We start from the raw sequence: 16,101 nt of genomic DNA, 5'->3' as shown, positions 1-16,101 counted from the left end.
CGACGAAGAACAAGACGCGTTCACTGGCATTGATGAGGTCGACGAGCTCGCCGAGTTCACCGACACCACACCCAAGGGCCTGCCGAAAGACCTGGATTTGAGCAAGTTCATGGAGGCGGATCCCGAGAATGATGCCGAGGTCGAGTCGGACGAGGACATTAACGCCATCCTCAATGGTGACAGCGATAGCGAAGATGACGAGGACGAGGCTGACTCGGAGGATGCTGAGGGAGAGGATGCCGAGATGGAGGACGAGGATGATGACGAGGATGACGAGGAGGCTGTGTTCAAGAAGCAGCTCGAGGCCATGATGGAGAAGGACACGTCGTTCGCCAAGTACATGAAGAAGAACGATCCTGAATCGCTAAAGATCCTCGACGGTGATGCCGAGAAGGACAGCGAGGAACAGGACGAAGGAGATAGCGATGCCGAAATGTCTGCAGATGAGGAGCAAGGAGCAGGAGGACCAGGAGCAGGAGGAGCCAGCTGCTGCCACCGTGACCCTGAAGATGCTGCACGGCTGGGAGAATGCCGTCACTAACCAGCACTCGCTCAAGTCGCTGAAGCGGCTTCTGCTGGCCTTTTACTCTGCCTCACACATGGACGCCGAGGATGAGGACTCCGACGACGTCCCCTTCCGGATCGAGGGCATGCGTGTATTCAACAAGGTCGTCAGCACGTCCTTGCGCGTGGCCCCCAAAGCCTTTGCACGCTACGCGCCCGTGGTCGACGGCAAGGTCACCAAGAAGGCTGGCTCCAAGTGGTCCACCATCCAAGCCCTGGTCAAGTCCTACCTGGCCAGCCTGCTCGAGCTGATGAAGCAGATGAGCGACGCCGCCATGATCCAGTACCTGATCAAGGAGTCCGAGAAGGCCCTGCCGTACTTTGTGTGCTTTGCGCGCTTCACGCGCGACCTGCTCAAGGAGCTGCTGCGCCAGTTCGGCTCGACGACGGCCGATGACGGCGTGCGCATCCTGGCGCTGATGACGCTGCGCAAGCTGGTGTCGATGGCGCCGGCCGAGGTCACCGACATGGCGCTGAAGGGCATCTATCTGACACACGTGCGTCACAGCAACGTCAAGAACATCACATCGCTGACGACCATCCAGCTGATGCGCAACTGCGGCGTCGAGCTGTACGGCGTCGATGCAAATGCCAGCTATCAGCACGCCTTCGTCTACATCCGCCAGCTGGCAATCCACCTGCGCAATTCGATGCAGCTGCGCAGCAAGGAGTCGTTCCGCGCCATCTACAACTGGCAGTTCGTCAACAGTCTGCACTTCTGGACCGAGGTCCTGGCCACATACTGCGGCGACCGCGCTGACGAGCAGCCGCAGCTGTGCGAGACCCTCGAGTCCCTGGTGTACCCGCTGACGCAGATCATCATGGGTGTGGCCCGCCTGGTGCCCACCGCCAAATACTTCCCGCTGCGCCTGCACTGCGTGCGCATGCTGCTACGCATCTCGTCGTCGACCGGCATCTTCATCCCGGTCCTGCCCATGCTTGTCGAGGTGCTCGAGTCGTCCGAGTTCCTGGCCCGCCGCCCGCTCAAGAGCACCCTGAAGCCGCTCACCCTTGACTCGTACCTGAAGGCCCCCAAGGAGTACGAGCACACGCGCGTCTACCTGGACTCGATCCTGGAGTCGGTGTTTGAGCTCCTGGCCGACGCCATCGCTGCCCAGTCGACCCGCATTGCCTTCCCCGAGTGGGTCGTGCCGGCCGCGCTGCAGCTGCGGCGGTGGAGGAAGCGCGTCGGCAAGTCGTGGATGCGCTTCTCAAAGCAGCTGCAGGGGCTGCTGGAGAAGACCGAGCAGACTGCCAAAATGGTCCAGCAGCACCGCGCCAAGGTTGACTTCAGCCCTGCCAATCTCTCGGCTGCCAACCGCTTCATGGAGGACGTCCACCCCGACACCACCCCCATCGGCGCATACGCTGTCTCGCTCCGCAAGGTGCGTGCCCAGCAGCGCGCTACGTTGTTGGAGGCCGAAGCCGACGAGTAATAGAAACAAAACCATTTTTCAGCTGTTTTTTTTTTCGTTTCTCACATAAAATGAAAAAACAATCCTTGCTTCGCTAGTACAGATCGGTGTCGGTAAAGTCCACACTGAATCCTTGCTTGTGCAGGAGCTGGAACCGCAGCTTGTCCTTGCGCGCCTTCTCCTCGGCCTCCTCGCGCTGCATCTGCAGGATGTCCTCGATTGGCAGCTGGCGCAGCGGCAGGGCGTCTTCTGTGTCGCCGTCGATTTCGCCCAAGAGAACCACGTTTTCGCCGCGGATAATGAACACCCCGCGCTCAATGTCGCCGTATGCATCGCCCACGTATATGCGCTCGAGGCTGTCCTGCAGAACAAGGTTGGCGAACTGGTCATAGGAGCGCAGGATCCCGATAATCTTGCGGCCGTCGCGGAGAACCACCAGGAGCTTTTCTAATAGTCAAAGATTTATGTAGTTTGGGTGGCGTGCATAACGTAACACATGGGGAAGGGGCTGTCGTGGAATTAGGCTTAGTACGTACTGTCTAGCGAGTCCACCAGGCTCTCTGCTGTTGTGAAGAACTGAGGAACAAACGACATGGGAAAAGGGAGGGGAGAATGGTATGAGAAGTGATTCAGTAGATAACCCGCCAAAATATACACGCATGATATTACCATCGAGCATTGAAGTCATCAGATTTTGGTTTTCGGATTGGCTACTCGAAAATATCACCAGCGATGCTCATGGCACCAGGCATCGGCACCAGTATCTCTTTGATCATATGTAGCTGATGTAGATAGCCGCTACAGGCACTAGGGGGAAGCCGGAATAATCCAGGCACCAATTAATGGAGCACGATCTGGCCATAACGCACCTGTCTCCAACACCAGATATGAGTGCACAGATCTAAATTTTTCAGTAGCTGTATCCAGCCAAAAAAAATTTATGTAATGCTCATTTTACCATGGAAGGAGGACCGACAATCCGTGACTACATCGACGCACGCAAGAAATCCGGCATGTCGTGGGACGACTTCCGTGCGCTGAAAAATAAGAGCGAAAAGACAGAGCTTTCCGATGCTGCCATGGTCGAGTGGCGGAAGCAGCTGGACGCTGAGCGCGAGGCGCGCCTGAACAAGGGCAGCAAAAGATCCAGGGGACCAGGCAGGCGCTCCAAGGACAAGGACGATGAACGTCGTCATAGACACAGACACCGGCGCAGCCGTCGTCACAGCAGCAGCAGGAGTCGGAGCAGAAGCAGAAGCAGGAGTCCAAGGAGGCACCGCCAGAGCCGGTCTCCAAGGCGGGACCGGGGGCGGGACCAAGGGCGCTCAGATGACAAGCACAAGAGAGAGTCACGACCACACCATGAGCGCTCCCGGCACGAGCGCTCGCGATCAAGATCACACTCTCGGTCACGGCAGCCAAGAGAATCCGATGGAGCAGCATCTTGAAGTGGAATTGCAGGTATCCGGCTTCCACCACCTCACTCTCGCTCACCGATACGTCACACCGTCAGTGCGAGTCTTCTTGGTTGCTCGGTTTTGAATCCACAGAACCGGCTACTCCTAGTGTTGGGGGAGGGGAACGGCGCGGGCGTTAGGGGCCAGTAGCAATCGGCCAGCATTCTGGTATTGCCTGATTCGGCCAAGGACCACTGGTCTCTACAGATCCACCGCAAGTGTCCGTCGGTATTCTTTTTTTGGTGTGGGCAGGCTAGGTCTTGCCGCTTTTGAAGAAAACCAGGCGATATATGCAAATACATGGTCGCATGTCCATTTGAAAAAGCAATGTGCACATGCCTACGCGTCGCTTCCGAATTCCTTATCTCTGCTGTCTGCGGTGACTGCTGTCCGTCTAAAGGGAGATACGGACAATCTCCGAACGACGGGATCCGCCCAGTTGCACATGCGAGAAAAAATAATAACTGTGCACAGAGCATTGGAGATTTGCCTGGCCTTATCTCTCGTTGCAGCGACAAACATGGAAGGTCGAATGCCCGCATGACCCCAGTTGCCCGCATCCGTAAAGCCCAGAGGCGATACTGGGGGCTTCTGCTAATTTGCATGCTAGTTGTTTCTGCCAATGGCTGCGTGCCATACATCCAGCAGCTTCCTTTGTGGAAAACATGGCGGCAAACAGGCTGGTGGCAACAAAGGAGCGCTCCTCGTGGACATGCATCAGCCAAAACCTGCTGTGCTTGCTATTCAAGGTGGAAGGGGGAGCAGGGGGCGGGCTGGCACGCTTCCAAGGACTTTCATGCCGACATAATGCCCGCCAGTGCTCTATCAGCATGCTTGCTGCTTATCTTGCATGGGAGCCGGGGATTGGAGGGATGCAGTCCCTCATGTATCTCTGAGCGAGGAGAGGGTCAAAATAAAAGGATTGCCGTTCTAGGACCCACATATCGCACAGGCTGTTATTTCGCCGTCCATTACGCTCCACTAGCCCCTTATCTACGGGTGACACTTCGAATAAAATATGCGCACCTGCCCGTATGGACAACGTCTCGGACCTTGCGCATCTCCTTTCTCTATGACCACAAATGGAAGTAGCAACGGTATTTTTTTGACTGCTGATCGCTGCTCCCGCCCCGCTTCCCAAGGCAGGCCGTTGTGTTTCATAGACTTTCCTCCTCACCACCGGCCACGCTGGCCCTCCTCGAAGATCATGGAATTCCACCAACGAGATGCCCATATCTCCATCTCTATGCGGTGCTATTTCCACTCGCTATTTTTTCCCAGCTGGCCCATGCCGTGTCTCTTCCAGAAAATATGCGACTGCTGCTGCTCGTCAGAGATAAAGAAGGTTTAGCGCTAGCTGAAGCTCTCACGTGGCGGGAGCTTGTTGATGCTGTCACAAAAATTGGCAGCAAAAAACAAGAGATACAAATCAGCGCAATTGCAAAGTGCATCCCCGGTGTTGTCGGCCCACCCCCGGTACCACCCCCTCCCCAAATTACCCCTGCCCAGGATGCTACACTTTGGCCCAGTGTTTTTGTAGTCTGCAAGCTCCCAATTGCTCGTTTAGGCAGACGATGGTGCCTGGCAGGACGGTGGGGGAGTGCGGTAACTTCACCTGTCCAGATATAAAAGGAACCAGGCAGTCTGAATTCCAGCGACCTTGTGTCTTGTATCCCTTGTCTCTCCACTCCACTATTCTCTGTATTTCAGCCACCGGCTATTTCTCTCTGCGTCCAGAGCATCATCGACCCTAAGCCAGCACTCATTCTGTAATATCCTCTCTGCCCACTTGTTACAAGGTAAGCCGCTGCCTCTAAACCGGGAATTCGCCCCTTTGCCAGAGCGAATGGCGCCAGAGGACGCCTGGGCCTGCGGATTCAGCCAGCTGGACGACGGCGCAGGCCCCTCGCTCAGGCGTGCAGAGATTGACACCGCCAAACATCCTGCCCAAACCTCTGCCAGCCGCATGGCTTGATGCTCCCCGATTATTCCAGTCGGAAAATGAGGAGGAGCAACAAGGCCGCGAATCGCTAGCTGTATGCATACCGAACGCGCTGACCCTCCCCTGCCACCCCCTCCCCGTCTACCCCCACCCAACTCCACCAGCGCTTTCTCTAGCTTTGCTTAAAAGGCCAAGGCCATGGCGGACCTACTTTCAATCCCCGTCCTTCCCACAGCTTATTCCTGCAGCACCAATCTAATCTCTACTATTCTGTTACTACCACCACTGCCAGCTGTAGCCTTTTACTCTCTTCACAGGAACAACTGACTTTCTCTCAAATGACTACTTCGACCGCCCAGGAAGGTGCCTCCGAGGCTGCCGCCATCTACCCGCCGCCCCAGCGCCTTGTCAACCCCGAGAACGGCGTGAAGCCCTGGTGCTCGAGCATGGAGGAGTACGAGACGCTCTACAAGGAGTCGATCAACGAGCCCACCAAGTTCTGGACCCGCGTTGCCAACGAGCTCATCACCTGGGACAAGCCCTTCACCCGCGTCTCGCAGGGATCGCTCAAGGACGGCGACATGGCCTGGTTCCCCGATGGCCAGCTCAACATCTCGTACAACTGCGTCGACCGCTGGGCCCTGCAGGATCCCGAGCGCGTTGCCTTTGTCTACGAGGCCGACGCGCCCGGAGAGGCCTCCAAGGTCACATACGGTGAGCTGCTCAAGCAGGTCTGCAGCCTGGCCAACGTGCTCACCAGTTTTGGTCTGCGCAAGGGTGACACCGTTGCCATCTACATGCCCATGATCCCCGAGGCCGCTGTCGCTATGCTTGCCTGCGCCCGCCTGGGTCTCGTCCACACCGTTGTCTTTGCCGGTTTTTCGTCGTCGTCGCTCGCTGAGCGCGTTGCTGACGCCCGTGCGCGTGTCGTGATCACCGCCGATGAGGGTCTGCGTGGCGGCCGCCCCATCCGCACCAAGGCCATTGTCGACGAGGCCCTGCTCACCTGCCCTGAGGTCGAGAAGGTCCTGGTTTTCCGCCGCACCGGCAACGAGGCTGTTGCCTTCAACCCGGATCGCGATGTCTGGTGGCACGAGGCCATCGCCAGCCAGCGCCCGTACTGCCCGCCTGTCTCAGTCAGCTCGGAGGACCCGCTCTTCCTGCTGTACACCTCGGGATCAACTGGCAAGCCCAAGGGTGTCGTCCACACCACCGGCGGCTACCTGCTCGGCGCTGCCATGACCCTCAAATACGTGTTTGATATCCACGACGGCGATGTCTTCTGCTGCACAGCCGATATTGGATGGATCACCGGCCACACCTACGTTGTCTATGGCCCGCTGGCCCTCGGCTCCACCAGCGTCATCTTCGAGTCGGTGCCCACCTTCCCCGATGCCTCGCGCTACTGGAAGCTGGTCGAGGACCACAAGATCACCCAGTTCTACACTGCTCCGACCGCTATCCGCGCCCTGCGCCGCCACGGCGACAGCTATGTCACCAAGCACGATCTGTCGTCGCTGCGCGTCATCGGCTCTGTCGGCGAGCCCATCAACCCCGATGCCTGGACCTGGTACAACAACATCGTTGGCGGCGGCAAGTGCGCCGTTGTCGACACCTACTGGCAGACTGAGACCGGCTCGCATGTGATCACCCCGCTGCCTGGAGCCACTCCGGCCAAGCCTGGATCGGCCACCTTCCCGTTCTTTGGCGTGGAGCTTGCCATCCTGGACCCGCAGACCGGCGAGGAGCTCGAGGGCAACGACGTCAGCGGTGTTCTTGCCATCAAGCGCCCCTGGCCCTCGATGGCCCGCACCATCGCTGGGGACCACAAGCGCTTCCTCGAGACCTACCTGCGCCCGTACCCCGGCTACTACTTTGCTGGTGACGGCGCCAGCCGCGACGCCGACGGCTACTACTGGATCCGTGGCCGTGTCGACGATGTCATCAACGTCTCGGGTCACCGCATGTCCACTGCCGAGGTCGAGTCTGCCCTCATCTGCCACCCGGCCGTTGCCGAGTCGGCTGTTGTTGGCGCTCCCGATGAGCTCACTGGCCAGGCCATCTGCGCCTTTGTCACCCTTAAGGACGGCATCGAAGCCACCGACGATGTCAAGGTTGAGCTGGTCAAGGAGGTCCGCCACCGCATCGGTCCCATTGCCACCCCCAAGACTCTGATCCTGGTCGACGAGTTGCCCAAGACCCGCTCGGGCAAGATCATCCGCCGCATCCTGCGCAAGGTCGTCGCTGGCGAGGCTGACACCCTGGGCGATCTGTCCACCCTCTCGGACCCGTCGATCCTCGACGTCCTCATCAGCAAGGTCGCCGCTGCTCTTGCCAAGTAAAGCAAACCCGTTTCTCATTTTCTATCCTTTTCTTGCCGTTCGAATGAATTTTTTGTATCATTTCCTCGTATGCGCATCAAAACCATATGTAGCCAGCAAAAGATTCTACTCGAAAACAAAGGGTGGAGTCAGTAATGGCAGTTTGTTCCAGCTCTCCTCACTTTTCTTGAAACTGCATCCCTTGAACAGCTAGCTCCAATGTCTGCTGCAAACCCGCCGCTGGTCTGGATCGACTGCGAGGTATGTGTTCACGCCTGTATAATGTCCGCAATAAGATGCGCACATAATACTATATCTTTGTCACCTGATAGATGACCGGTCTCGACTACAACAACGACACCATTATCGAGATTGCCTGCATCATTACCGACGGTGACCTCAGTACCCTGGAGCAGGGTGAAGACATCATCATCCACCATCCCAAGGCAGTCATGGATTCGATGAACGAATGGTGCATTGAGCACCACGGCAAGGTAAGGCCAGCATGAAACAGAAAGGGCGGGGTACATGCCTACGCTATCTCTATAAGTACTAATCACTTGAACCACATAGTCCGGTCTGACCCAGGCTGTCCTGGACTCCAAGGTCACAATGGCTGAGGCAGAGGAACGCGTTCTTGCCCTGGTCAAGCGCCACTGCCCAACCCCACGCACTGCCATCCTTGCCGGCAACTCTGTGCACGCCGACCGTGCATTCCTCTACAGGCTGATGCCAAAGTTGAACGAGTATCTCCACTACCGCATTATTGATGTGAGCTCGATTGGTGAGCTAGGCAAGCGCTGGAACCCGTCGGTTTGCTTGAAGCGGCCCAAGAAGAAGGAGGCCCACCGGTAAGTTGTGTACAGGTAGAACGAGTGGTAGGGACCTTGGCTATGTGCACCAACGCCTAATCTTACATTGCTGTGTAGTGCCTTGGACGACATATTGGAGAGCATTGAGGAGCTGCGGTACTACCAAAAGAACCTGTTCAAGCCCTAGGACTTCTGGGATCCGTGCTCCTACCCATACACGAGCGGCTGATGCTCGTTTTGGAAATGAAGACTCGTTAGCCTCCCCAAGGCTATCAAGGCACTCTCTCTTCTGCATACAAGTTTCCTCATATTGTTTTTATTCAAAGTGCAACAATAAAACCTCTCTACATGGGCCAGGTATTGTCGCTATCATCGCGGAGGCTTCCTCAGGTATTGCAGACGGCACTACCTGAATACTTGACGCGTTGATATTAGAACGAATCTTCGGCACTCATGCATTTTTGTTTATAGAAAGCCAAGCCGCAGACGCACCCCAGAAACACCCAGCCGGCATGTAAGCAGCTGCCCCCACTTGTCTGGGTAGACCTTGAAGTAAGTGTCTGTGCCATCTCTGGAAACCACCTAGCGCCGGATGCTAATTTCTTACACAGTGCTAGACCACCGGGCTGCATGCAGAAAAGGACACGATCCTCGAGGCTGCACTGCTGATAACCAACAGCGACCTCGAGCTGCTTGAGCCACCACTCAGCCTTGTGATCCACCATCCGCCTGGTGCCCTGCAATCCATCAACGCCTGGTGCCGGAACATGCACAAGGCGTCGGGGCTGCTTGACCAAGTCGCACAGTCGACACTGACCTTGGCCTCCGCCGAACAGCAGATGCTTGATCTGGTCACCAAGCACTGCCCGGAGCCGAATCGGGCGATATTGGCAGGCAACAACGTCGGGTTCGACCGCAGGTTTCTCAGCACGTACATGCCGATCTTGCACGGACATCTGCACTTCCGCAACGTCGATGTCAGTTCGCTGAACGAGCTGGCCAAGCGCTGGCGGCCCGATCTGCTGCCGGGCGTGCGCAAGAAGTTTGGCCACCGTGCGCTCGACGACATCCAGGAGAGCCTGCGCGAGCTGCAGTACTACCGTGATCGCATGATCAGCCGTCCCGATCAGAAATAAATCAGATCCTGGAATTCTTGTACTCTTTTCTGCGATCTTGCTGCATTTCTCGGCCCAAAAACGACGCAGGTTGCCCGGCCAGCGCCATAGGTTGGCGATGTACACGGCGAAATACGGGCTTCTTTCTTTTCAACTTAGTTCCTCGTATCCATTTTCAAATAATACGACGTTGCCAAGATGCCCAAGTTTTTGAAGAACGGGAAGGTACGGAAAAGAGTGAATCGATCATGGGCACGGGATATTGGCGCTGGCGAATCGATCATAAAAAGGCGCAGAGAAGCGCGCGTCGATGGATAAGCGGGAAGAGAATGCATTGCGGGATGGGGAATTTCAAAGACAGGAGGTTTCGAAATTGCTCACCGCCATGAGAATTCGCCAGCACCAAATCCGCCTGCACGCCACGCACGCACGCTTTCAGCAGAAGGCCGCTGCCGCTCAGTAGAAGCATTGGCCAGCAGCACCTCTCCTCGAACGCCAAACTAAATCCAGCGCACACTGCATTGTAGGTTGTTATTATCCTCCAGGGTCGCTACGCCGGTAAGAAGGCCGTGATCGTTAAGAACGTCGATGAGGGCACCAAGGAGCGCCCCTACGGCCACGCGATCGTTGCCGGTATTGAGCGCTACCCGCTCAAGGTGACCAAGTCGATGGACAAGAAGAAGGTTGCGTCGCGCTCGCACGTCAAGCCCTTCATCAAGGTTGTCAACTACGCCCACCTGATGCCCACCCGTTACAGCCTCGAGCTTGAGGAGATCAAGGCTGCCGTTACCGCCGAGACCTTCTCCGAGCCCTCGCAGCGTACCGCCGCCAAGAAGGCCGTCCGTAACAGCCTGCAGCAGCGCTACACCGCTGGCAAGAACAAGTGGTTCTTCACCAAGCTCCGCTTCTAAGTTTGTTGCCTGGCATTCAGCCCTTTCTGTGGTAGGATTATTTCATTATACTCTCCACCATGTCTTGTTCAGTGGAATGCAACACTTGCGAGTGCATCAAAAGCAAAATAGACACGAGCCTTATAGCAGATGCTTGTGCTGATGTTGATATAGAGACGATAAGGATATGTGAGAAGGTTACATGTACTTAATGGTTGCTGTTGTTTGAGGCAGCTGCTGCTCCTACTTTCGAAAGCTTGGGGCGCTGAAGGGCCTGGAGCTTTCTCCAGAACTGCGTTGAGGTTTTCCACACCACTACTGTCGCCGCCCGTGGTGCTGGCACTTGGCGCCGTCGTCGGAGCCTTGAGGGGCTGCAGATCAGCAGGTGTGCAGTTTTGCTGGCCAAGAAGCCCTCTGTGCTGGCTCAAGAACGTGCTGGTCGCAGGCGATGCGTTCATGATGCCAGTGGCACTTCTGGCCATGGGAGGCACCGGCGACACAAAGTTTTCCAGCGACAGCGACGGCGAGGAGCCCCACGCCTGCAGTGGCGGAGCGGTCTGCGGCATGGTCTGCGCCTGCGAGTATGACAGTAGCGAGGCCGATATTGGCGGGGATATCGCTGAGCTGCTCAGCAAAAGACCCGACTGCATCTGGTGCTGCTGTAGAATCCGCCCCACCGTGATCGCGTCTTGCTGCAACTTTGGATCACTAGATATCCTGGCCACCGCCGCGCTTATATCTGGCACAGCGCCCAACGCGCTACTGGCTGACGTGGCTGTGATCGGCTTGCCATCAGGGGGGCGCACTGATGTTGGCGACATACGCATCCAGGACTTGGCAGCATCATGCTTCTGGCTATGCGGTGAATTCTCTGTCGAGTGTTCTGAACCAGAGCCCTGGCTGGGTGCAGGCGTGAAGAGATTGCTGACTGCAGGAATGGCTAATGGGCGAGGCGCAGTGGTGAGACCCGGCAGACCTGCTGCAGCAGGGACACAGGAAGCAGTCCTGGTCTCTGGCAAACTGGAAATTTCGGCACTCTCCTCAACCCTAGCTCTCTTTGTCTGCATGCCGCCATCGGAACCTGTTAAACCCATAGGTGCTGGCATCCCGGCCTCCGACATTGGAGCCGTATGATGATGGCTGTGATGCATTGGTGCCCATTTCTTCTTCGGCTGCTGGCCACTGGGGAGCGCTTTCTGCACTGCGCTTTAGTGTCTGGGCTGCCAAAGGATTATCGCCGGTATTTGGCCTCTGCCTTACCTGCGGGCTGGCGCTCCAGCCACTACTGACGCCATAGTCTATGTTCCATTCCTTGGGCTTTCCTTGGCCACTGGGCCCAGACAGCATCGAGAAACTCGCGGCACCATCATTGCTGCCTCCGCACAGCCTGTCAAAGTACGCTTTGTCGTACACAACGGAGCCCTCAGTCGACCCGTCCCAGAGGAAGGTGGTATGCATGGTACCGCCATGGAACTGCAGGCGGTTGCACGACATGGCGGCATGATAGGCACTGCGCGAGTCATAGTACTCTACCACGTACTCAAATTGGCGGCCACGATACGGGAAAAACGATACGACATTGCCGAACCGCTCAAAATACGCCTTGTCCTTGTCCTGGAACGACTCCTTGGGGCTGACCAGCGAAAACAGGACCGTGGCCTGGCGGTCGTTGGCTGCCGGGCAGCGCTTGTCGGAGCCCGGCCGCAGATCGGACGGGACAACAGTAACCGTGGCGTGGCCAATCCTGATGGTATTGTAGTTCTCTTTCAGAGCTTCGAGCGCACAGCGCGAATCATAGTAACTGACGTAGCATATCCCCTTCTGCCTGATAGAGGCATCAAATATATCGGCAATCTCGCCGTACTTTGCAAAGTGGTCATGGATGTCACTGCCGCTTATGATGGTGTCCTGAGGAACAGAGATAAAAAGGGTGCGTGAGACAACTCCGTGCTTGGGCGGCGGCGGGACCTCCAGGCGGTACTTGCCAGGAGCATCTCCATACCGTCCACTGCTGCCATGGTTTTCGGTAGACTGGTGGCTGTAGCCATGGGTGTAGTCGTGACTGGCGCCAAACCCGCGCCCGCGCCCACGCCCACGACCCCAGCCTCGGCCCCGCCCGCGACCTCGCCCGCGACCAGGAAGCATCTGAGGCTCATACATTCCTCTGTCAATGCCATCCTGACTAGCATAGTCGCCATGCCTGCTGCTGCTGCGAGAGTGGTCGCTGCCACGACTGTCGGCCATGTTGCCCCAGTGCTGGTGGTATCCCCTTGCATTGCCGTATTCTACATAGGTATGCTGTTTGTCTTAGTGCATCGAACCGCTGCCACTTTATACTGCGAATATACCAGGCTCCAACGCTGCATCACCTGGTCAATAAACACACATAGCTGATGCCATGCTTAGCTGACAATGCAAAGAAGGCTGCATTGTCCTCACAACCAACAAGCATCACCCCAAACTTGCTTTTCATAATTGCGAAACAACAAACAGGCGGATCCGCCACCAGCAAGTACTGCTGGATGCGGGTTTGCTGGTCGCTAAAGTGATTTACCTGTTGGGTCTGCTTCGCCACCATCACTGCTGATTGCGGAAGGGTGGAATGGATCGTAACCATCGTTGGTGGTGCTCGAGAACTGTGGTGCTGGCACCAGCCCATGATCAGCATCGCTGCCTCGGGCAGTACTGCCGTCATTAAACCTGGTATCCATGCTGTCGTAAAACCCATTGACATTGGCATATGGGGCTGGGCGCTCATCTCCGTCATATCCATTGAAGTCGTTAGAGTCATACCTCGGGCCACTATGCCAGCTATTGCCATGATATCCAATATGCCCACGGCCACGGCCACGGCCTCTACCACGGCCCCTGCCTCTGCCGCGGCCAGAGCCATTCTCGTTGTACTTTCCATATGCTGGGCCGTGTTCACGATAGCCCCTACCTTCCGACGAGTAGGGGCTGAAGCGGTGCGTATTGCCACCAACACTTGATGGATGCTCATTCCTGAACGGCATGATAACAATTCAACTTTTCCTCAGTCTCGCTTAATAGTAGGTGCTGCCTGGCAAAAGCGAGAATGTGACTCCCAGTGGTGGGACACGTTGCAGATCTTGTGATTCGCAGTACACGGAGGGTGAAAATAACCTTTTTCTGACACCGGCTGAGTGTGGGGAAAGTGTGTATGTCGAGATAGGCTTCGTCTACTTTGGTTGCTGGCACCTAGTGGGCACTGGGTGCGTGTCAAAAGCGAGGCGCAAGATGCAGGATATAGGGTTTGAATGCTAGGGCTGTGCGCCGCCTCGTTGATACAATTCAGGAGATACTTTTTCAGCTTGATATAGCTGGTGTGGGATGGAAGAGAAGTGTTGGCAACAGCAAAAGAAACCAAATGTCTGCACTGCTCCCCTGGTATGGGCAAGGTTTCGGCAGACTGGGTCTTCTCAGAGGGAGGTATTCTTTGAGGTGCGGAAAGGTTCGACGACACGAAAGAGTACACAAAATGAAAACAAAAAATGCAAGCAGGAAGCAAAAGCGAAAAGAGCGAGCCCTTGCCTCCCACACTCGCTCGATACCGCATTATGAGCGTGAGCAGCTAAGCCCACTCCCTACCCCAGCCTCAAAATTTTTTATCCCCGAAAATCACCAGTTCTGGCGCTGGGCTACTATTGCGATAGATCACAGTTTTGTTCTGGTTGGTCAGGCCACGGCAGCGGCCCTTGTGATGGCTGATGCATCTGTAGACCATTTACTGCGTCGAGCGGCAGCCTCTTTTTTTATCGCAAACAGTCCCCTGTAGCGAGTCCAAGCTTTGGTGCTATAGCCAGAGGGCAGAGCGATGCTAGCACCCTTGCAAACTCTGCTTTTTTTAGGAACGATCAGCCATCGGCTACTTGATCCCAGACCCATGCAGCATTCTCTGCTCGTCCTGTGTCAGAGCCATTGTCGAATTAGGCAGCCTGGTAAAAAAAGGCAGATGCCAGCTACATGTATCCACCATCATGTAGGATGTCAGCGACCAGTTGGCAGCCTTCCTGTTCCACTTCTGTTTCCCATTTTCTGATTTTCCTACACTTATTTTTAGCACAAGAATACTGTCTCTCCCCTTAAACGAAGCTGCATTATCACTATTAGCATACTCTTTGTCTGGTGTGTCGCGCACACAACGCCTTCAACCAACGCGCACTACGTCTCGTCTCGGCCATGGCCGAACAGGATTCAGACAAGAGTCAGCAGCGGAAGCAGCAGCCAGCAGGAGATGATGGCTGCGCAAGTGGTGCAAAGCAGTACAGCGTGTCTCAGCAGCAGTACGCATTACCTCCACCGCACACTGATAGCTACCCGCCTGCGCCTACATATCTACATCACCAACAACACCACCCCTCACCGGGAATACCAGTGCAGCATCCACTGATTTACCCTGGACAGTTCAGCACGGAAGCAGCACACATAAGCCATGCGGCCCCTCAGCCGCAAGTCGCAGCTCCCACCCCGGCAACAATGGGTGCGCCGCTCCATGCAGCACAGGTTGGCTATTCTGCTGCCGGTTTTTCCGTGGATGCGTTGTCAGCTGGCCACAGGAATGCACGACCGGCATCCACCGAGCAGCCAGAATCGGCAGCAGCGACCCCTGCCACAGCTACGCAGGAGCTGGTCTTTATTCCCGCCAATATTGACCGAATAAAGCGCGGCTATGAGGACAAGTCGCGAAAGCAGCTCACCGACGAGGTCATCCCACGGCGCCGATCACAGAGAGATTACGAAGTTCTGGTTTTCCGTGCCAAGCAGCCGCGAGTCCATAGAGATTCCGTACCACGTATTCGCCCAGCAACACCACAGTCACCTATTGGGACCCTAGCCAGCAGCCAGCGCCGGAGCATCCAAGCTTCTGACACAAGCACACACCATCTTCCGCTTCCCCGCCCCCCTAGCTCGGCCAGCGAGGCTGGCACTATCAAAAGACGGCACTCTGCTGTCCACCAGAAATCAGAGCCGGCTGTGTCACCGTCGAAGCACAAATTGGAAATGCTGTTAGACGACCCTATGGCCCTGTATAAGCCACTGACATATACAGCAAAGAGCGAAGCCGAATCGTCATCGCCAATAACTCCATATTCGATCGGTCAGTCTTTGTGTGCATACGAGGGTCCTGTATTAACACAACCACAGCCTGGCTCTTCTAGCAAGGGCAAGGAGCCTGAGGTTGTTTGCTACCCACCACCACAGCCCATTATCCAAAGCTATCCTCCAATTGGTTTTCCAGAACACTCGGCAATAGCCACGCAATTCAACGGTCATGATGCCGGCTTGCTGGTGCTCGAAGAAGTAAGTATCGTGATTAATAGCTGCAGTTCTGTCTGCTCAGTCATAGCATCCAGCAGCTCTTTGCACCTACTAACTACATACTGCCATTAATGTCTGATATAGATAGCCAAGGTACGCAGCGAACTTGACCTCATAGAGACCGATATCCACGCAATTCCAACTCCAGAAAAGCAGAAGCTGGCTGTCTCGTTAGCACACATGGCTCAGACACTCTCTGAATTCCGGCTGCCATGATTTGAGTTACTATATACCTCCATATTTTA

At 56.0% G+C, this 16,101-nt stretch overlaps 9 protein-coding genes across 9 annotated transcripts; 7 read left to right on the top strand and 2 right to left on the bottom strand.

The window, feature by feature from the left end:
- Nucleotides 1–34: 34 nt before the first annotated feature.
- Nucleotides 35–2,020, top strand: DL89DRAFT_264150 (Noc2-domain-containing protein; the record flags this gene model as incomplete). Its single annotated transcript, XM_040886123.1, has 2 exons — nucleotides 35–380; nucleotides 424–2,020. Coding segments are annotated over 2 exons (1,923 nt in total), but the record flags the coding sequence as incomplete, so codon positions are not given.
- A 2-nt stretch (nucleotides 2,021–2,022) lies between these two features.
- DL89DRAFT_264149 (Sm-like ribonucleoprotein) lies at nucleotides 2,023–2,601 on the bottom strand. Its single transcript, XM_040886122.1, has 2 exons — nucleotides 2,516–2,601; nucleotides 2,023–2,426 (listed from the first exon to the last, which is right to left on the bottom strand). Exons 1-2 carry the CDS (start codon nucleotides 2,571–2,573, stop codon nucleotides 2,074–2,076), a joined length of 411 nt encoding a protein of 136 aa, XP_040747420.1. The 5' UTR covers nucleotides 2,574–2,601; the 3' UTR covers nucleotides 2,023–2,073.
- Nucleotides 2,602–2,938: 337 nt separating this feature from the next.
- Nucleotides 2,939–3,744, top strand: DL89DRAFT_319802 (uncharacterized protein; the record flags this gene model as incomplete). Its single annotated transcript, XM_040891154.1, has 3 exons — nucleotides 2,939–3,066; nucleotides 3,113–3,167; nucleotides 3,196–3,744. 3 exons carry the CDS (start codon nucleotides 2,939–2,941, stop codon nucleotides 3,310–3,312), a joined length of 300 nt encoding a protein of 99 aa, XP_040747419.1. The 3' UTR covers nucleotides 3,313–3,744.
- A 1,924-nt stretch (nucleotides 3,745–5,668) lies between these two features.
- On the top strand, nucleotides 5,669–7,771 carry DL89DRAFT_264145 (acetate--CoA ligase). Its single transcript, XM_040886121.1, has one exon. It carries the CDS (start codon nucleotides 5,717–5,719, stop codon nucleotides 7,718–7,720), a length of 2,004 nt encoding a protein of 667 aa, XP_040747418.1. The 5' UTR covers nucleotides 5,669–5,716; the 3' UTR covers nucleotides 7,721–7,771.
- A 100-nt stretch (nucleotides 7,772–7,871) lies between these two features.
- DL89DRAFT_242995 (ribonuclease H-like protein) lies at nucleotides 7,872–8,863 on the top strand. Its single transcript, XM_040885024.1, has 4 exons — nucleotides 7,872–7,960; nucleotides 8,032–8,193; nucleotides 8,273–8,550; nucleotides 8,629–8,863. Exons 1-4 carry the CDS (start codon nucleotides 7,919–7,921, stop codon nucleotides 8,696–8,698), a joined length of 552 nt encoding a protein of 183 aa, XP_040747417.1. The 5' UTR covers nucleotides 7,872–7,918; the 3' UTR covers nucleotides 8,699–8,863.
- Nucleotides 8,708–9,736, top strand: DL89DRAFT_11692 (oligoribonuclease). Its single transcript, XM_040883165.1, has 3 exons — nucleotides 8,708–8,868; nucleotides 8,983–9,063; nucleotides 9,129–9,736. The coding sequence occupies exons 1-3, from the start codon at nucleotides 8,860–8,862 to the stop codon at nucleotides 9,645–9,647; spliced, it is 609 nt and encodes a 202-aa protein (XP_040747416.1). The 5' UTR covers nucleotides 8,708–8,859; the 3' UTR covers nucleotides 9,648–9,736.
- An 88-nt stretch (nucleotides 9,737–9,824) lies between these two features.
- DL89DRAFT_277109 (uncharacterized protein) lies at nucleotides 9,825–10,657 on the top strand (the record flags this gene model as incomplete). Its single annotated transcript, XM_040889418.1, has 2 exons — nucleotides 9,825–9,851; nucleotides 10,154–10,657. 2 exons carry the CDS (start codon nucleotides 9,825–9,827, stop codon nucleotides 10,535–10,537), a joined length of 411 nt encoding a protein of 136 aa, XP_040747415.1. The 3' UTR covers nucleotides 10,538–10,657.
- A 2,060-nt stretch (nucleotides 10,658–12,717) lies between these two features.
- On the bottom strand, nucleotides 12,718–13,097 carry DL89DRAFT_264142 (uncharacterized protein; the record flags this gene model as incomplete). The annotated part of the gene is made up of 1 exon (XM_040886120.1): nucleotides 12,718–13,097. The coding sequence occupies one exon, from the start codon at nucleotides 13,092–13,094 to the stop codon at nucleotides 12,882–12,884; it is 213 nt and encodes a 70-aa protein (XP_040747414.1). The 3' UTR covers nucleotides 12,718–12,881.
- A 1,525-nt stretch (nucleotides 13,098–14,622) lies between these two features.
- Nucleotides 14,623–16,080, top strand: DL89DRAFT_264140 (uncharacterized protein). Its single transcript, XM_040886119.1, has 2 exons — nucleotides 14,623–15,838; nucleotides 15,941–16,080. The coding sequence occupies exons 1-2, from the start codon at nucleotides 14,717–14,719 to the stop codon at nucleotides 16,070–16,072; spliced, it is 1,254 nt and encodes a 417-aa protein (XP_040747413.1). The 5' UTR covers nucleotides 14,623–14,716; the 3' UTR covers nucleotides 16,073–16,080.
- Nucleotides 16,081–16,101: the final 21 nt, after the last annotated feature.

Source organism: Linderina pennispora (genome assembly GCF_002104995.1).
Source record: "Linderina pennispora strain ATCC 12442 chromosome Unknown DL89scaffold_1, whole genome shotgun sequence".
In the NCBI taxonomy this organism is placed as follows: Eukaryota; Fungi; Kickxellomycota; class Kickxellomycetes; order Kickxellales; family Kickxellaceae; genus Linderina; species Linderina pennispora.
This window is presented reverse-complemented; position numbering and strand designations above follow the sequence as displayed.